Source organism: Sphaeramia orbicularis, chromosome 6 (genome assembly GCF_902148855.1).
Source record: "Sphaeramia orbicularis chromosome 6, fSphaOr1.1, whole genome shotgun sequence".
Taxonomy (NCBI): Eukaryota; Metazoa; Chordata; class Actinopteri; order Kurtiformes; family Apogonidae; genus Sphaeramia; species Sphaeramia orbicularis.
In genome coordinates, this window is record NC_043962.1 from 27693638 (window position 1) to 27714110 (window position 20473).

The window sequence follows — 20473 nt, forward strand, 5'->3', positions numbered from 1 at the left end:
AAAACAAGTCGGAGCTGCCCCCCCCCCCCCCCCCATTTCCCCCCCGCTGCGTCAGATTATGAAGTGAGGCGCATGTTTAGGAGAGCTCTACCCATAATTCCTCTGTGCGCCGAGGAGCTGGCACCCAGCTGCATGGACTGTAGTAGGCTGCAGAAACACCACTGCGAGAGAGGGAGAGAAAGAAAACAAGAAAGAGGGAACAGCAAGAGAGCAGAGCAGAGATGACTGAGGTGTTTATGTCAGTGGGCCTTACAGAGTATTCTTAGCTTGTTTGTGTATAATTGACGTTGTGGTATGTGGTACAGAGCCGCAAAATACTGTAATATTTCTCCCTTTTATGATGTTTTGACATTCTCAAAACTCGGCTGCTGGCCTGGCACAGTAACCTCACATATGATTTACTGGACTGCTGTGTACGTCCTATGTTTCTGAGCTTACTGTACGTGTAAGTAATGTAACAAAAAATGCGACCCATCTGGACTCCAGATATCTTAGTTGAACTGGTGTTTCTGAATTGGCCCGATATAGATAAATAAAGTCTCACAGCTGACTGCAAATGAAAATTTCCAGTTTGGGCTGGATTTCTGTTTTTGTTTGCTGTTAAGGAGATACGTGTTCATTACAGCTGACTTTTAGAGAGCACAGCTTCTCAAATTTAAACAGCAAATCAAAGTTGATGGAAGCTGGTAATGGAACAGGCTATGATGATGATGATGATGATGATGATGATAAAGGCAAATGGTACCACTCTGCACTTATGTCACCTTGTATAGGTTTAAGGAAGAAAGTGAACTGTTTAATTTAAACAGTTTTACTCCTGAAATGTGTACTATAAAAAGGGTAAGTAGTATATCATACATCTACTGTGGGTATTTTAGTGAATTATATGGTATTAATATACTTAACTGTTCTGTATAAAGGTAAAGTGCCACAGATCAGTATAATGTACTAAATGTTGCAGTGACAGGAATGAAACAAGTTTGAACATTAGTGTCTTCTGCCACCTGCTGGTTAGAACAGAAAAAGCAAATGACAACTTTTATCCAAAACAAAATCTTCCTGCTCTGAAAACACATTGTTTCATGTCTGTTCACTACCAACAGTGTGATCTACTGTGTATAAATAAACTTTTATCACCTGCAGGTTCGAGCTGATGAGGATGTGCTGGCAGTATAACCCCAAGATGCGTCCGTCTTTCCTGGAGATCATCAGCAGCATCAAAGAAGAACTGGATCCTCCCTTCAGAGAAATGAGCTTCTTCTACAGCGAGGAGAACAAGCCGCCGGACACCGAGGAGCTGGATATGGAGGTAGAAAACATGGAGAACATTCCACTGGACCCTGCATCCACCAGGCAGCCCTCTACTGCCACCGGACCCTCGTCAGGATGTACGGGAGGGACACCGCCTTCGTCTGCACAGCAGTTATCGCCCATGCAAGGGCCTAGTACTCCCTTACTGGGATCTGTGTCTCCCTCCTCCCCGGGCCCGGTTGCCTCAGCCTTGGCGTCGCCGAGCCAAGAATTGGACAAGCACTCAGGACACGTTTCGGCCAACGGGCCTGTGGTGGTGCTGCGGCCCAATTTTGACGAGATGCAACCCTATGCACACATGAACGGGGGCAGAAAGAACGAACGGGCGTTACCACTGCCCCAGTCGTCGGCCTGCTGATATCAGCCCCCCCTGTGGCCAGACCAGCCCCTCTTCCTCCTCCTTTTACACAGGGTAACATGAACCTCTCCTCTATCTCTTAAGGAGGGATGGACGAGGTAAGAAATGACATTCTTCTACTGTGTGCCAGTAGACGGTCTCTCCACTTCTTCAAGGTCAAATATAAACTGTATAAACTGAAAAATAGCACAGAAACCTGCTAAAGCATGTGGAGTTTGGTGGTTCAGACTCAACACTGGGGAACTCCTTCCTGTGCAGCCTGTATTGTAGTCTTTGTTACATAAGTCCTTCAAGAAGGAAAACTCTACAGGCATTTACCCCAATAAACAGATTACGGAAGGCATGAACTTGAGAAAATAATTTTTTTAGCATATCTGCCAGCAAATCCAACAGAAGAGCACTTTTTCCTGATGATTTCAGAGAGGATGTTGTGGATATCTGAGTGTGTATTTATACAAACACATGATTCTCTCTATAATATGGTATAACTCCATTTCTCAAATGACTTTCCATCAAAAGGACTTTTCTTTCTATGAGCGGACGGGCTCATGTCATGTAAGGATGCCTCGGTTTGAAAGTTTCAATGTTTATTTCCTGTTGGTATTTCTGTGGATGTAGATCCCATCAGGAGTGGGTCAAAATGGAAGAGGAGGGCCTATTGTGTATCTGCCAAAACTATTGCCAAATCAAGCTTTTTCCTAAATTTTGTACAGGTCTCCCTTCTTCTTTTTTTTTTAAGGCTGTGATTCAGAGTTGGCATGAGTCTAATATTTGTACTTTTGCTTTTTTTTTTTTTAGTACCAACTGCTCCTTTAGCAGCTGTGTGTATACAGTATTAACTGAGATGTCCTGCATTCACACCTGCAGTCAAGGTTTTCTCAGAATATGCAGCATCTGCAATGAGGGTGGAATAAATCTAACCATGTGATACTTAGATGAGAAACACTACATTTCTATTTAAGCGAATTGCACATATTTTAAAGTAGCCTGGAAAAAAATGTAAGTTAAAGTACTTGTGTTTTAGTCAATTGAGCTCTAACAGGAAGTCCATATAAAGACAGATTGAAATAACTTCATAGTTGCTTTAAGTTCCTGATGAAAGTTGCTGTAATTATTAATCCAAGTGTACAAAAGTGGTACATGACATGACTTTTAAAAAGCCAGTATTCTGTTGCTGGTGACAGACAGGCTTATCAAAACCTGCTTTTATACCACCCACATTTATTAAAATTGGAGCATAAGTGAATTTCCTTCGCCTGCGGGGAAGTATACATGCGACTTAAGTCAGTCAACTCTAAATCACAGCCTCAGTCTGTCTTTGGTTTAGAAAAATCTTAAAACACAAACGCGCCATAGATCTCTCCCACTGCAAATCACTCAACTTCACAATTGAGGGATACATCTCTGCCTCCACTTCCATTTGATTTAAACCTTATCTGTCATTTTTTTATGTGTGCATTTCATGTGGGAGGTGAACATCATTAACTGCTTTTCAAAAATACACAGACACCAAATACACCACAACAAACAGAGACTAAGACCTGAGACAAAAAAAAAGACTGAAAAAAAAAAAAGAGGTGGTGGATCAGTAAAGATTTTAGTAGCCTAGAGATAACTTTTTCACCACAGCCGATCTCTCAAATAGTCATTCGTTTCTCTACATTTCAAACGCATATAAAGGTCTTACAGTTGTATTTGAGACTGCAGGATCGTTTTTATACACATCATCGGTTTGTCACTTTTTTAACCTTTTTACGGTTCAAAATGTTTGCCTCTATGTCTGTACAGAACAAAGCTGCTATTTTATTCTTTTCCTCTTTTGGATGTTATATATAAAGAAATTCTTCAGGTTTGGTATTTTATAGTCTCCACTACAGTCCATTTCTTATATCTTCAAACTCTGTTTTAAAAAAAATAATAATAAAAAAACCAACAAAAAATAAGATGATTTAGATATAAAAGCATTTGTTTTCTGTTACCCCAAAAGGTTTTCTGTAACACTACATTTTGTTCATTGCCTTTTATTTTTATTATGAAATGTTTCCTTCTGTATTTGTTTTGTGGATGTCTATATTATTATTATTATTATTAATATTATTATTAATATTATTATTATTTGGAATGGACACCTTAGCTCGACGTGTGAGTGTGTACTTTCTGCACCCTTTTTGTACTTGTCTAGCACTGCGCCTAGCGTTGCCCTCTAGGTGCGACTCGATCTCAGGTCAAAGTAAAGGCTTTGCTTTCTCCACACATTCTCATGATCGTCCTCTACTTGTCTCACCTAGTACCCCTATCCCCTCTTCCTCATCATCCTCTTCCTCCTCCCCCTCTTCATCATGCTTTGTTGAGTCCAATAGTGTCCTCTCTCCTTCCCTCTGGCCCCTCACTGACCTCTACGACATATTGTACCGGTTTCCCCTAGTGCCTCCTTTTGAAGTCAGGATTAGTTCCAGTACACAAGATATTTACTTCATACCAGATCTGGTATTTTAACCCATCCATTTCCTGCCTCCTATAAGATCAATAGGGCTATTTGGGTTGTCTTGTTTGCCTTAATTATGCCAACCATCTCAAGCATTTGAAAGCTGTATGTTTTTTTTCTCTCTCTCTTTTTTTTTTTTTTTTTAAATCAACACTTAAGCGTGATACTACACCACTTCTGCTAATGCTGACATGTTCCTTCTTCTAAGTGAAACTGGTCTTATTATTTGTCTTCATAATCACTGCTTCTGAAAACCAAATAAAGGATGGGTTAAAGTCCAGGGAAGGGAACACATTTCAATGTCATGTATGGAAAAGGTCTTAAATAGAGGCTGAAAAGTGTTTTGAAGGATTTCTCCTCATTTTTTTGGAAATGTTGCTTGGTGATTATTATTATTAATATTATTATTATTTCCTTTCTTTGAAGTTTTTTTTTCTGTAGGAGTGTTATTTATTTATTTTTTTATTTTCCTTTTGTGATATCAGTTTAAATCACTGTACAAATACCCCATGATTCAGTATAAAGTTGGATTTTTTTGTATGTATTTTCTTTGGTGTCATGACTGGGGGACTTACAACTTTTTTTTTCTTCTTTCACATATATATCTACCTCACTCTTTTTAAAGTTTATGTATGCGTATGGAAAACAAATACATCTCACTCCTTCTCATCAGTTTTTACCGAAACCTCATCTGGATAAAACCACAGGGATGTAGATAAACCTCACAAAGTGGACTAGGGCCGGAGATGGAATCTCTGTGTGGAGGTTTACGTGTAAGTTCAGCCCACCAATTCCTGGCAAAAAAAAAAAAGTACATTTATAAGCCTCTGAATACAAAGGAGAACGTGTATAGAGCGCATGGGTATGCTGTGAAATGATAATAGCGGCATTCAGTACTGTGTGCTTTTGTTCTGCAGAATTAGTTGCAATCTTCGTTGGTTGATTATACGGGAAAACATGAAGATAATTTTATCATCATGCATTTATTTTCACTAGTTGCAATGTTTTTTTGCAGGTACAGTATAGAAAAATATCTGAAAAAAAAAAAAAAAACCCAAAAACTTTGGGCACAACATCGACAGACATTCCATCTCCACTGACTCCAAATATATTGTCACAACTCAACTCCTCAGACACAGACATTCATTTTCTAATCTTAAAACACATTTATATAGAAACTAAACACTTATCATGGGAAATATAAAAAGGGAAAAATGAATTTATTGACCTCCAATAACTACTTTAGGTTTGTTTGTTGCAACTCACACAAATCACTTGCTGTTTACCTGCCAGGTATAATACAGCAAGGTACATATTTCAGCAACGTTATTTATTCCAAACAGAATTTGGTTATGTATGGATCAGTTCTGTGAATGTGATTTTTGTATGTTCTAAACTAAATATCAAAGTGATGACAAATCCACCTCCTATATGTTTCTTCATGTATTTGTTTAGCTTATGTTGGACTCAAAGCAGCCAAAAAAACTTTCCTTTCCAGTTACCAAAATGACTTAAATTCATCTGTTTTACCCCCTAAAAATGGTTGTTGTTGAGTGAACACAATCATTTCTCCCATCTGCCTCCACTGACTGAATGCTATGACATTTTAGCTCATTTCACTACCATCAGGGTAAATCTGTGACCATTCTCTGGTATTTTGATCAACTGAAAGTAAACGTTACACACCTTTTCCAGCCTATTGTACTGCTATTAACAATATTGCTGCTGGTTTGGAAAAAAAAAAAAGTCATCTCAGTGGATCTTGAATATTATCAGCAACAATGTTGATTTCAAAGCTTCCCATAAAATCTCTTTTCTGCTTTTTACTGGCGGTGGCAACATGGTGAACACTATGTCAGTGTAAGGGCTTCTGAGCTGGAGGCGTAAAATTGGAAAGAAAAAAATTGGTAAATAATTTGAAATGTTGAAATTAATACCCCAAAAGCAATAACAAATGCAAACAGGCCATGTTGTAACTTGTAATCTGAAATGTGGATGGTTTGTTTCAGGTGCTCTTGTTAATTTGACTTAAGCAAATCAAAAAGTAAACATCTTGATCGCTGCTGAATATCACATCGCTACACAAATCACCACTGACTAGTAGTCATTTCACATATCTGTGCATTTCTTTTTTCAGTTTAATGTATGTTATGATAAATATAAAAACACTATATATTTCAGCTCTTTCTGGAGTAGACACTACATTGACCTGTTGTGAGGCGCATTACTGTTGAATTTCTAGTTGCATTAGATTACAAATCGACAGCATTTAAATAAACACATGGACATATACTGTATAGGACAGGGACGTCGAGTAGATTACGGGTAGCATTTATTAAACAGTAAACAGCCAGGCTAGAGAATGATGATAGGCCTACGTTTACAGCTTCACACTAGTTGCTTTTTTTGCATTTACCAGATTTCCAGCAGTAACTAATTTAAGAAAAAAGACAATTCATCTTATTCATCTTTAGCATTTTAATTCTCCAAAATGTTCTTCGTGCAAACCTCAGGTTTATGGAGGATGCGTCAGTGCATTCAAACTGCAATAATAAGTTTGAGGTTTATCATTTTCATGCCGTTGTTATGATTTGCATTCCTATAACTTCAGCGGGGGCCTTGGTCTATTATTATTATTTTATTAACTTTTAGCAAAATCTCTGTGTTCATTCGGTGATTGAAGAAATAATCCAAACCTTCACTAGAATCTGTCTTCTTTCAAGCTCTGTATCTGAGGCCTCGAGTTTTTCACACCTATAGCTGAGATGGTGTATTTTTGACTCACCGTCTCTAAATGTGTATCTGAGAATTTCTTGTATTTTCTTTTTTTCTGAAATTTTGAATAAATAAATGAATGAGATCTATGTCTGTTGTATTTTATTCTTAAAGACCGCGGCTCTTTTTCCACAGTATTCACGACTGTGGGGTCTTTTTAGGTGGATGTTTATTAGGAGATCCACTTATCTAAGACTCATTTGAGAAGATCTGCCATCATCAACTCACCATGCTCAGTCTGAATGATCCTCTAATTGGTCGAGCATGGTTTGGATGATCATCTGCAGCAGAGGAACCAGTTTATCAGAGGAGGGCACATGGATGAGGGCTGCTTTCCCCTGACCGTGATACAGCGAGCAGTAATACGCAAAATCACACAGGTACCTGAAAAGAACGAGACGTATTATCTCTCTGATGCAAGGTGCTTTTCACAAACTGCACAACAACCAATATCCACCTTCCTGCGTCTCTTGAATAAATGACATCCATCCCTGCTTGTCTGAAACATTTGGACACAGCTTTCATGTTGATGACCGAGTCCAGTTTCTCCGGTCCTCCTTCCATACAACACTGACTTTCAGGGCAGAAGCTGCACACATCTTTGTCTTTGTAGCCACTGTTTTTCGCCGTTTGCTCCAAAGTGATGCCTCTGGAACCTCTGGCAATGCCCAGATGGACTGAAAACTTCCCACCAAAGCAGAGAGGTTCATGTCAGACAAGAAACCTTACTATACAAACAAAGTGTATTTACAGGCTTCGATATTAAACAAGTGATTCCAGGCACAACAAAGCCCACCCCTCGCACGTATTGTAGCTTATTTTGGCATAGATCCAGCTGATGTCATCATGTCTATGCCTGTGGTGATGTCAGCATATCATTTGCCTCTATACATGTGCCAAGTTTGAAGTAAATTGAAACAAATTTGATGTTTTATGTAGACATTTGAAATTTTGCCCATTCTAAGTGAATGGGGGAAAAAAGATTTTAAAAATTCAGTAAAAATTTGAACTTGGACCTACTTTTCCCAAAATGCAATCACATCTATTCTGGGTCACTGGCAATCTATAAACCAAATTTGGTTTAAATTCAACCAATAGTTTTGCTGCTACAAACATTTGAAATTTCACCCATAATAAGTAAATGGGGAAAAAAAAAGAAAGATTTTAAAAATTCTTAAGAAATTTGAACTTTGACCTAATTTTCCCAAAATGTAATCAGATCTATTCTGGGTCACTGGCAATCTATAAACCCAATTTGATATGAATTCAACCAACAGTTTTGCTGCTAGAGTGTTAACAAACAAATAAACAAACCAACCCGAAAACAATACCCCTTGCCTCCCCTTTGGGACATGGGATGCACTATATGGACAGAAGGTCAAATTCAAGACTCCACAAATAAGGTACAAGGCAAGAAGTAATCTACTTATAGGCCATATACAAAAAATGTTGACAGGAAGATGGGGGTAAAACTTAATTTTAAGTTAATAATAAAAAAATATGGAGCCCCTTTTTGGATGAAGTGCGGAATAGATGACTGAGCGGATCTGACTGCAGTCTTGGGTATTTCTATAATAACTTAAGGAATTGGTATTCTGATGCCACAATGTATTATGGTAAATGTTTTATTGTCCTGGCCTAGGCCTTATCTCACCTGGAAAGAGTTAGAATGTAACAACATATCCTGTATAACAAAATAGACAGTACTCTATTATTTTTGTATTTTGCGTGTGCGTGTTTTCGTTGTTTTTTTAAGATTTAATTTTCATATTTTTATTGATATATTTTCGTATAATTCTATCCTGTTGTATCACTGTGAAATGTTTAATGGGTGAAAAAAAGAAAAAAAAAAACAATAAAAAGTGAGTTAATAATAATAATAATAATAATAATAATAATGGTTAGGTATGGTAAGAATTTAGCTATGACGTTATTATATAATTTAATCCAGATGAATAAATTTGCCTTTAATTTTGTTATGTACAACTATTTCAGGCTAAAGGTGTTTAGTTTGTTTTTTTTTTTTTTTGCAAAATCACAGATATAATTTTTTATTTTTAACATTTGTTCAGCAGTTATTGTCTGGATCTTTAAGGGCAGATATTTATTTCACATTTATTGTGATAATTGACAAGTGACATGGAAATGTTTATCATGATGGGAAGTCCTAGAAGCTGTAGGGGTGATGTGTTCCAATATTTGTGCCCACATTGTGTATTTAAGGAATATCAACAGTTTTGGAAGTGGATTCTGGTGTTTAAGTGACTACAGACTTAACAATTTACACTTGTACACTTATCACCTATTTATTTATTTATTTATTTATTTATTCATTCATTCACTTAGTAAATAGATACCCTTAACAAATTTCACTACTTTTGGGCCAGTAAAAAGTAAAACTAATTATGTAATTTAATCCAGATAATTAAATTTGTCCTTTATTTTTGTTATGTGAACAAACATTTCAGGCTATTTTTTATTTTTTTTTTTTAGTTTGGTCGGAGGATCAAAAATAGAATATGTTACCATTACCTTTGGGTTAAGGGTTTGCCACAGTTCCTCTATAATCTTCTGGGTCTTCATGTAATTTACTGGGATCTCCTTAATGTAAACATGAATCCTCTCCCCGAATCCCAATGACTGCAACCCCTGAAATAACACAAAATATCACACATTTTAAGTCAATTTGCCTCATAAATAACCAATAACACAGACCAGTATTGCTCTCAAACATTACCTGTGCTGCTTTCCAGCTCGGATTCACCAAGAACTCCTTAAAAGGTCCAAATCCTAACAAGTGAAATAAAACGCACCACAAATAAACCCTTCTTTCATCCACCTTTGTGTTTATAGGTAAATAACTTACCTGTAACGACTAAAATTTCGCTTCTATCCATAAATAATGCAGGTTTATTTGCTCAAACAGACAACACAGACTCTCCTACGTGTTGTATTTCATATTATGTTGTGAAAATAAATATTTAGCGTTTAACCGCTAGGGGGAGCTATTACCCGGAAAATGATGAAGCGTATGTGGAAATGGTGCTTTTATGAGACTCGGTAAATTCCAGTATCCATTTTTTTCAGATGTGTTTTTACGCTTTTTAACCCTTTTCCCTATGGTATACTGTCACACACCAAAACACATTGAATTAAAATAACTTTTCTTAATTTTTTTTATGAGCATCAGGCCAGATTTTATTCTAATTGCTTATTTATTTTCCCTTCATCTGTTTATATTTTCACCTTTTTCGCCTAGTAAATGACATGTAATCTAAGGGTTTATATTTAAAAGGCAGATCATGTAATTCCAGGACTTAATATATAAAAATATCACAATATATCATTATATAACAATAAAAACAACCACTGTAATTCGTCAAACTACATTAGTTTGATTAGTTATGGTGTTTCCACGTTCACTGAGGAGTCTATGAACATCCAAATGGGTTATATTTGATTGATGAAAAGCTGAAAAACTGCATTTTACCTGAATTATTTACATGTATTGATAGGATTATTGGATGAAACATTTTAAATAAGCATTTGCTGTTAAATTGGTCTTTGAGGTTTAATATAGCAGCCTTTATTATTATTGTACACATAATTCCATATGCCTGCACAGCAAAATTAGAGGCAGGATTTAAATGATAGTGAATATAATGTAATAAATAGCAGCCCACTGTCCACATCAATCCGTGAAAATCCTACGAAAATCTGTTTTCTGAGGTTTAATAGAATAGCATTTTTTTTTTTTTTTAAATAGAATACCCTTTATTATTATTGTACACATGATTCTATATGCCTGCACAGCAAAATTAGTGGCAGGATTTAAATGATAGTGAATATAATGTAATAAATAGCAGCCCACTGTCCACATCAATCCGTGAAAATCCTCAGAAAATCTGTTTTCTGAGGTTTAATAGAATAGCCTTTTTTTTTTTTTTTTTTTAATAGAATACCCTTTATTATTATTGTACACATGATTCTATATGCCTGCACAGCAAAATTAGTGGCAGGATTTAAATGATAGTGAATATAATGTAATAAATAGCAGTCCACTGTCCACATGAATCCGTGAAAATCCTCAGAAAATCTGTTTTCTGAGGTTTAATAGAAAAGCCTTTTTTTTTTTTTTTTTTTTTTTTTTTTTAATAAAATACCCTTTATTATTATTGTACACATGATTCCATATGCCTGCACAGCAAAATTAGTGGCAGGATTTAAATGACAGTGAATATAATGTAATAAATAGCTGTGTACTGTCCACATCAATCCGTTTTGCGCATATTAATCATTGTCTGGTTTCTTTCACTATAAATTTCAGAGGTCACTTAAAGGCAGCACAACATCTGTCATGGACACGGACACGTTTGGGACGATCCACGGAGGCAGGACCCGCCCTCCTCCTCCTCCTCCTCCTCCTCCTCCTCCTCCTCCTCCTGCACTTGTCAAAGGGCGCTGCTGATCGCAAATTACATCACAGATCTGCCCACGGACGCGCACACGCAGATGACTCGGAGTCACCCTGTGTCCTGAACTACTCTGACCCACGGGAACCGTTTTAAAGTCACTTTTTAAATTAGTATTATAACCAAGTGCCAAAATGTTGCCTTTTAAGAGAACTTTTGAGAGCGAGAAGCAGCAGCTGCAGGAGCTGAACTGCAGGCTGGCCCAGTATCTGTCCAGGACCAAGCAGCTGGAGCAGGAAAACACGCATCTGATGTGTGAGATCAATAAACTCAGACAGGCGCAAACGGCGGAGTGGGAGCCCAGGTACAAAGCAGAGATGCGGGATCTGAGGAGAATGGTGGAGCAGCTGTCGTTTGAGAAGTCCCAGGCGGAGATGGAGAGGGAGAAGATATGGCGAGAGTTGCAGATGGTTCAGTCCCTGTGCAACCAGCAGACCGACGTGTGCAGGGACATCAGTGGGGAGCTCCACGGCTGCGAAAAGGAGCTGGACCACGCACACAAAACCAACAGTGAACTCCAGCAACGCGTGATTCAACTCCAAAACGAGTATAAGCGCTTGGAGGATGCGCACAGGCACGAAATCGGGCATCTCCGGCGTCAGGTGGACTCTCGGATGGTCCCCATTGTCAGTCAAACTTACCGCGGGCCTCCGGCGGCCACCGTGGAAGAAGTGCAAGAATATGCCCACGGTCTGTCCCAAGGATGGATCGATACCTTTGAGATGTACCAGCAGAAGATCGAAGACATGGAGCAGTCCATTAAAGCGGATCAGGCCAAACTGAGTGACCTGCAGAGGGAGAAGATGATGTACGCGTCAGAGTTGGACAAAATGCGCAAAGATGCGGAAAAACAAGGGCAGGTTCAAGTGCGTCTGGAAGAGCAACTGATGCATATGCAGGAAAAATTTAATATGGACTTGAGTGAATATCAGGTAAGAAGAGGTGGTCCATTAGGGGAGAAATTCAGATGAATAATTAAAGTGTTAGAAAATGTGTTACTATTTTAAGAAAGTGGAATACACACATGATTATATAATACACATGTTATGTCCTTGGTCTTGGTGAGCTGTACTGGAGATGGGAGAGGCTACTCCCCCACTGTGCCACACCCACTGTCTTTAAAGGCACTGATGCAGCTGCAGGGGCTATTGTCTGCTGACCAGAAAAATGGTTCCTGAGGCCTTGTGTATTATCCAAATAATAACAAATGTCACTTCACTGAATACTATTTAGACACACATATGCTTTAATATTAATATAAACCTCTAGCTCCCATTATGACTCTATCAACCTAAGTCAGGGGTGTCAAACTCAGTTTAGTGCAGGGGCCACATTCAGCCCAATTTGATCTCAAGTGGGCCGAACCAGTAAAATAGTAACAGTGAAAAAAGTAAAATTATATTATGATTACGTTTACATCTAAAACGTTTCCTTAAAAATCTGAATAACACGAACAAGTTGAATTGTCTTAAGAAAAACCAGTGCAATTTTAACAATATTATGCCTCGCTTTATCAGTTTATCATTTGCACATGTGCCTTACATAAAACATTTAGTAACAGGCAGAATATTGGTAAAATTGCATTTACTTTTCTAAAGACATTTCCATTTGTTCAGGTTATTCACATTTTTTGTAAAAGTATAGTTTGGTAATGTAAACATTTTCATGAAATTTTACTTTTTTACACCAAAAAAACAAAGAAAATTTGGGGTTGTCATTATTTATAGGTTATTATGATAACATTTTACTGGTCTGACCCATTTGAAATCTAATTGCACTGTATTTGTCTGTATGTGGAACCTGAATTAAAATGATTTTGACACCACTGATTGTTAATATCTTCAGTGTAATGTTTGCATTTCACAAATTCATCCCGCGGGCCGGATTGGACCCTTTGGCGGGCCGGATTTTGCCCCCGGGCCGCATGTTTGACACCTGTGAACTACGTGGTACCCTGCAGGTCTGTGTTCCCACAGCTGCCATAAACATAGATACTGCTTGCAACATTTGACCTCAGTGCAAAAGGATTGAACAGCTTGAGCTGCTAAAGGGTGTTTCAGCTGCCCAGTACTCTCTGGCTCTTACATTACAGCAGCCACTTAAACCAATTAGCTGTCAGACTGACAAATCCTCATTAGCCTCCCAAAGATGGAGCTGCAAGCAGGTCAGTCACTTACACATACAGTATCTACCTACACAGCTGATGCAGTACTGTAACAAAGACGTGTTTCATAGATGTTAAATGTTAGATTTGCACATGACACCTGTTGTAGGCTGTCATGTTCTATTTTTTGGAGCGAGGGCTCATGCAAAAATTGTACAAGCACTTACCAGATTAAGTGGTCTTAATGATTAATGCCGTCTGTTAGTGGGATCAGACCTTATTTTGACTAGAAATGCTCAGACACTTCGCTGTGTTTTCTATGACACTGTAGGCTACAATATAATGAAATGTGATCATAACAAGTTAAAAGGTGTAAATGTTGTCTTTTTATATTAAACTCTTCATTTCTCTCTTTATTTGTTTTCTTCTAGATGATTATTGAACAGCTGGAGCATGAAAGGAACATGATGTGCGGCGCTATTGAAGAAAAGATGCGACAACATCAGGAGCTTCTTCAGGTCAAGATGGATCTGGGCTTGGAGGTGGCTGCCTACAGGTGATCATTTATTTCAGCAAATGTCCTACCAAGACAATAAATTCATCAGTATGATGAAAAATATCAACTAATAACACACCCAAAAACTGGTCCTTAAGTTGCTTCCGTGTTGCTTTAACCAACCAAACTACCATTCATGATGAAAGCACTTGTAGTCCATAAATGTCCATATATTTCACAGTTTGTTTCCATTTTGCTATACAGAAATTACTGTCCAAAGTAGGCGCCCCACAGCCCACAGATGCTATTAAATGTGATTAAACCAGCTTCAGCTTCCTGCTGCTCTATGAAGTATTATCTTCAATTTAGATAAACTTCAGTATGGTCGTTTGGTTTACTCTGTTACATACATCGGTAATAAAATTTATACTGTCTCTTTGGTTTATGTATCTAAGAGGCATTCGATTATAAAGAGGTGCTTTATATCTTGCAGTAGCATGGCCTGCATATCCCTTATGAATCTAACAGTGTCAGATCACACAGTCACATACTAACACGCTATTTTTAACCCTTTCATGCATGAATTATGACAGTCTTAATTAAGATTTTTTTTTTCTTAGTGTTTTTATTCCTCTAGGCATTAAAATAACAATGCGATTGACATTTTTTTTAACCTATTTTTCATGGAGATGCAAAAATGTCCATTCAGCTGGACACCATGCATTTAATTTTTTAAGCGAAGAAACGTCTTTACTGATATACTGTGTGAAAACCAAAAAATAAAAACATTTTTAATGTAGCTAATCTGATGTTTTCTCACATTTTAACATACTCTAATACTGGTCATTACTCACTCCATGGAGATAATATGCAAAAAAAGAAAGCTTTTTGTTTAACCCATAAAAACCTAGTGCTACTTTTTGTCATCATTTTGTTTTAAAAAAACCTGTTAATTACAGTCTAATAAAAACAAGAAGCAACTGATTTACACTCAAACATGTTAGTGCAGATCAAGTTTATGAAGAACAGCAAAGTTACAATAATTAAATGAACTGCAATGTATGGGATGATGCATGAGTGCCTGCTGTGTTGGCAGATATGGAACTAAAATAACAAAATCCATGAACAGAACAGCTGTAAAATAGCTGTCCACTGCAGTGACCACTGTGCATGAAAGGGTTAAAGTTATTTATAAAGCAATACACATATTAGCAAATTTATTATTACTTTATATTGAGTTTCTTTCCACATGTTCTTGCTACTCATATCCCAAGTAATCTATACAGTCTTAAACACAGCTGCCATGCATACCAAACATGTAGTAGTATGAAGCCACAGGTTGATGGTAGTGAAAGATTTCTGACTTTCTATGACAGATTTCCTACTGCCACGTGTTGTTTTGGATGTTTGGAATATGCAGAATGCTTCCTCAGAGATGAGGCAGTAGCCTGTGTTGTATATGTGTCACGAGCCCACTTTTGTTTTGGAATGTACTGGGAAGTGTGGACAGCCTGACATTGTGGGCGATATTTTTAGTTCAGTCTTTCAGAAGGAACTCTCCGGAGAGGTTGCTCTTTTTCACGGGACTTTTGTTTGCAGTTGTTTCTTAATTATTACCGAAGAAGGGTGAGCTTGTTCAAGCTAATTATTACATGGTCTTTATTAGAGGAGAGTGGTTTGTTATTCTTTAGATGATTACTACCCTATATGGCCAGATGCTGGGTTGTTACTGACTTGTAAGCCTTGTAAGCACCTAGTTTGAGAGGGATGAGATGGCAGAGCTGGAGGATGTACACCGCCTTGTGAGGTATTTGTGCTTGAGTTTTCATATGCAGTTGGAAGAATGATTACTGTGAAATCAAAAGTTAACATGCCTTTCTCCTTAAAAGTATTTTATCTTTTTTTGTTTGTTTGTTCAGGGCTCTCCTGGAAGGTGAGCAAGATGTTCAAAGGAGAGTGAATCAACAACAGAGAGAAAGAATAATAGGTAACGTACTGACAATAACTCATTTAAAGTTGTTACCATGTGATGTTGGCTTATTCTAAGTACAATGTTGTCCACAAAGTTGGAATATTTTTTTTTTACCTCTTCTTGTGACCTTATTGTTGTTTATTTTTAATAAAGTGTAAGTGGGACTCAGTATATAATCTGCACATGTTCAGAAGTGATAACTGATGTGTATAAATAGGAATAAAAAACAGGAATATGTCTGAAAACCAAATTATTCCAACTTTATGGGCAACAGTGTATGATCGTAAATGAGAACTGCTCCAATATTAAGTAAAAGTTTTCTTTACCACACCTGTATGTTCAGATATCAAGATGCCTGCCCAACCATACACTCCTAGAACCACATCTATCAGACAACACATGGACATCAGATACACACCGACTTCAACTTCACACGTCAGAAGATCTCCTGTACCTCAGTCTGGGTCCAAAAGTCCCTCCAGGGTCATTCCTATTTCAGTGGCTCGCCATCAGAGCCCTGCATCCAGAAGGGACATGATTTCATTCACCAAAGCACGAGCTGCTGCATCTGCCCCTCCTCCTGCTGAACAAGTAAACAAAACCAGTTCTTATGCACAGAAAACGGTATCGGAGGAGAAAACCATTAAAATCAAGCAGGTTTCTCAGGTAGAAAACCAAAGAAGTCCCCTGAAATCCCCCACCACCGAGAGTGCATCAGTGAGAGTGCTGTCACCAACAATGATGAGCCTCAGCAAGAATACTGAAACAGGAAGCAAAAGGAACGTGCCAGAAGAAAAAGAGAAAGTAAATGAATTTGATCGAATGCCCAAAGATCGAGAGAAAGCAGAGTCTACAATAGGCCCAGAAGAAAAAAAGATATTAGACTCAGTGTCTGTAGAGGAAATCATAGAGAAAGTGATAAAGCCAGCAGGTTTAGAGGCGAAGGTCTGCCAATCAGGAGATTCAAAGGTAAGATATCATGTGGAGAAAACTGAGCAAGATGATGGCACAACTAAGACAAAGATTGTTCTGGAGTCCAAGGTGGAGGAAGAGCTGGATATTTCTGAGGACAATGCTCTGGATGACCTTCTGAGCCACGGGGTGAAGAAGGTGGCGCTGGACGACATCAAAGACACAGCAACAGGAAGCATGATCCAGAATCTGATCAGTGGGCTGCAGGGTGGAGAGAACCTGCAAAATAAGTCCATCAATGTGGAAATCATCGAAGAACCGGTGGAGTCTGAGAGCGATGAGGAGCGCGAAGTGGAGGAGGAGTTAAGATGCAGTTTTAATGAGCCCTCCTCAAAGTATTTCCAAATTGAGGAGTTAGAGAATGTCCCCCATGATGAAACAAGAGTTCAGAAGAGTGATGATGACGCAACAAAAGCTATGACAGAGACAGATCACTGGAAAGGAGGATCTGTCCATATTACAGAGAGCGAATCTTCATATTTGTCTCATCAACAAGAGCCTCACGAGTATTTTGTCTCCACACCAGATGACAACTATTCTGAACCAGAGGAGGGCGGTGGCATAACCTCATACGGCCATTATGGTATTGTTGATGATCTGTCAGACGAGAGATATTACCAAGATGAAAGTCTTCCAACAAAAAGAGTGATTGTTGAGGAAAGTGAATACAAGATCACATCAGGTGAGCACCCGTTTGCCAAAGAGAGTTTCCCAGAGTGCATCATTGAAGAAGAGATCCGTGTCTCCCCTATAGTACAGGAATCAGTGCTTGGGTTCCTGAGAGAAGACTCTTTGGAGCCTAAAGAGCAGCTGAAGGGAGCCCTAGAGAAACTACAAGAATCAGTATCAGGTCCACTGAGAGAGGAGTTGGCTTTCCTCACAAAAGTTAGTAGTGAAAACCCACAAAATGTAGCTGTTGATATCAAAAAAGTTCAACAGTCCAGTGACAATGGAACCATGACCATAGTGGCAGAGTTGAATGTGTCTCAGTCCCTGGAGGAGTCTGGTCTACTGGAGGGAGACGATCTATCTGAGGAGCAGATCATGGCAGCTCTGAGATCTTCAAACCTTGGATTTGAGAAGGCTTTCCAGGGTGGAGCAGGAGGAGGGTACAGCGTGAGAGTCTCAACAGAAGAGGAAGTGGAGCACGGTGAAGGTTTTGAAGGTGTCGCTGAATCTATGTCTGAAATCGCTGAGAAACACATCAAACTGGGGCCGTCGGAAAAGTCTTTCACCTTCCAGATGGATGCGCAGAGTGGCCACGAGGAACAAGGACTACACTCCCCGGTGAAGATTTCTCAAGAGAAGAGAGTCACAACAGTTTATCTGGAGAGTCCTTCAGATGATTAAAGGGAAAAAAAAAATCAGTCAGCATATTGTGAAATAGTTGGTGATGTATCAATTGTTGAAATGCATATATATTGAGAGAGAGTGCTGTGTAGACACTAATAATATGCTAATATTTGCAGCAAAACCCTTTTTTTTTTTCCTTCAAATTAACTGAAAATAAAATGTAAGAATTAATGTACCTACTGTACAATGTGCCCCCTAAGATGTTGCTTTACTGCAACTCATAACTGAAGCAAAACTCTCCAAGTTAACCATTTAAAATACTAGAATAATACCAATTTTTAATGGAACACGGTATCTTAAAATGCTAAATGCTAACACGGGCCACCTTAAATCAGGATTAGCATTTGTTATTGTAGTCTATACTGATAGGAGTGTTGTGCTGCTGTGTTAACTTTTTATAGGTTGCAGTTTATCTACTAATAGGTTTCTTTAATCTCCTCTCTAGATTTCTCTATTTTTCTATTGACCTGTTGCTGTACAGCTTAAACAGCTTCTGCAGTTTACAGTATCCCATCACCCCCGCCCTTACATTAAGGCTGTTATGGCTGGTTCGGAGTCTGCTTGGGCTACACTTAATGCAGACCAACATTTAACAGGTGGAAGTGTGATGTGCTGTGCACCGCTTGCAGACTGGAGGTTTTTTTTTTTTTTTTAAGGTGGGTGGGAAGGGGATTATTACTACAAAGTGAAATGTTAGGATACAGACAGGAACACTGTAGGTTATGATAAACAGAGTCAGATGATAGTTAAGCTTATAGCTGTCTGTGGGAAGGTTGTTTTGCAAAGGTTGAAAGGTATAGTGGAAGTCAGTGTAGCACTTAAAGTATCATGAAAGAATAGATGTTTGTCTGGTAAATTGCCTTTACTAACAACATATTACAAAATTTGAATTAGAAAAATAACTTACAATATATAATCAAATATGTGTTACGTGATCAAAGTAATTGATAAGAACCATTCCTGTAAAAACTGCATTTTCATCACCCTATGTATCATGACATTTAGAGTCACAGACATTTATATTTACACATGTGCATACACTCGAAACACACTTAGACATTTAAAATGGTGGATTGAGACATTTGAAAGAAAGTGATGCCAAGTTGAAAAGCAAGTTTTGAGAAAATGAAAAAGTTAAAATAAATCAGTGAACTACAAACAATAGAGTCTGATTATTGCTAATTATTATCATGTCTGTTTTTGATGTATGTCTTGTCTGAACACTTATTCCTTGTATGCATTTCTTTATCACAATGGTGGTTTGAAGGATTCACCTTTACTCCGACATAACAGTGTGTTCATGACTGTGGCTATTTTTGGATCATCAGCTTAGTGGCACTGAGTGTTCACAGAGGTTTGTTGTGTTGTGTACTAGTCAAAGAGCTAGATATGGTCTTAACTGACAACAGTCTGGTTACATGTTTGCACATTTGATCCAAGCAACCACATAATATGCACTAGATCATTTTGGATTCTAAAAAAGTGGAAGTTCATCTAAAAGTACAGTAATTGAAATGAAATATCTTTTTCATCTTATTCCAAGTTTGACATATGCCATTACAGTACATTGTAGCTGCATAAGTGTGTTCCTTGTTTGATTACTTGTTATGTATGTACACAGTGCAAACTGAATACAATGTGCCATCTCAAACAAAGTGAATCTGCAAACAAACAGGATGTTGAATGTATAAAAAGCAACCATCACTGTTTATACTGAGTTTTTTAGGCTGGAAAAATATCATAACTGCTCTGTCTGAATTATATACAATCCTTCTTTGGAAACCGATTTAAAGGATGATTAAAACTTCTTTGAGTGTAGTTTTGAGTGTGAGTATTTCTTTAATGTCAAGTCAAATACTACAAGGAATTCAAGTTCAAATCCAGCAGTGATTACAGACATAAAACTATAAAACAAAAAGAAGTGCTGCCAAAATGTAGAAAAAAATCTTTCACTCAGATAAACAAGGGGTGTCATAAATCAGAGATTGAGTTTCCATCTTTGTCACTCTGTACAGATGAAAATGTGTGAGGTTTTGTTTTCCCTTTGTCTTGCCTCTGTAGTCTCTCAGCCACCTCTGGTGCCCTGCAATACATAAGTATATAGCTGCGTCATCATAATAAACACAGTGACATTGGTAAGAGTCAAATTATACATCAGTAAGTGTTTCAGTAGAA

General features: G+C 38.0%; 4 protein-coding genes across 7 annotated transcripts in view; 2 read left to right on the forward strand and 2 right to left on the reverse strand.

Annotated features, from left to right (window-relative positions):
- The window catches only part of igf1ra (insulin-like growth factor 1a receptor), a 77675-nt gene extending 70661 nt beyond the window's left edge, over nt 1-7014 (forward strand). Inside the window, exon 21 of the mRNA XM_030135958.1 lies at nt 1144-7014. Coding sequence (XP_029991818.1) covers nt 1144-1669 — 526 coding nt within the window. The 3' untranslated portion in view covers nt 1670-7014. The remainder of the gene's footprint in view (nt 1-1143) is intronic.
- On the reverse strand, nt 4742-10083 carry pgpep1l (pyroglutamyl-peptidase I like). Its single transcript, XM_030135970.1, has 6 exons — nt 9796-10083; nt 9667-9719; nt 9462-9578; nt 7387-7613; nt 7131-7313; nt 4742-6029 (listed from the first exon to the last, which is right to left on the reverse strand). The coding sequence occupies exons 1-5, from the start codon at nt 9824-9826 to the stop codon at nt 7163-7165; spliced, it is 579 nt and encodes a 192-aa protein (XP_029991830.1). The 5' UTR covers nt 9827-10083; the 3' UTR covers nt 4742-6029; nt 7131-7162.
- Nucleotides 10084-11399: 1316 nt separating this feature from the next.
- Nucleotides 11400-19471, forward strand: synm (synemin, intermediate filament protein). Its single transcript, XM_030135963.1, has 4 exons — nt 11400-12333; nt 13937-14061; nt 15921-15988; nt 16317-19471. The coding sequence occupies exons 1-4, from the start codon at nt 11536-11538 to the stop codon at nt 18293-18295; spliced, it is 2970 nt and encodes a 989-aa protein (XP_029991823.1). The 5' UTR covers nt 11400-11535; the 3' UTR covers nt 18296-19471.
- Nucleotides 19447-20473, reverse strand: part of ttc23 (tetratricopeptide repeat domain 23) — a 42070-nt gene continuing 41043 nt past the window's right edge. For all 4 annotated transcript variants that reach the window (XM_030135966.1, XM_030135968.1, XM_030135964.1 and 1 more), the window contains one exon: nt 19447-20381. In XM_030135966.1, the coding sequence (XP_029991826.1) occupies nt 20270-20381 (112 nt within the window). In that variant the 3' untranslated portion in view covers nt 19447-20269. The remainder of the gene's footprint in view (nt 20382-20473) is intronic.

Coding starts and splice junctions, on each gene's coding strand:
- synm (XM_030135963.1), top strand. CDS start 11,536: ATGTTGCCTTTTAAGAGAACTTTTGAGAGCGAGAAGCAGCAGCTGCAG. Junction 12,334..13,936: donor TGGACTTGAGTGAATATCAG/GTAAGAAGAGGT, acceptor GTTTTCTTCTAG/ATGATTATTGAACAGCTGGA. Junction 15,989..16,316: donor ACAGAGAGAAAGAATAATAG/GTAACGTACTGA, acceptor CTGTATGTTCAG/ATATCAAGATGCCTGCCCAA.
- pgpep1l (XM_030135970.1), bottom strand. CDS start 9,826: ATGGATAGAAGCGAAATTTTAGTCGTTACAG. Junction 7,614..9,461: donor GGCAAACCCTTAACCCAAAG/GTAATGGTAACA, acceptor TTTGGTGGGAAG/TTTTCAGTCCATCTGGGCAT. Junction 7,314..7,386: donor TATTCAAGAGACGCAGGAAG/GTGGATATTGGT, acceptor CGTTCTTTTCAG/GTACCTGTGTGATTTTGCGT.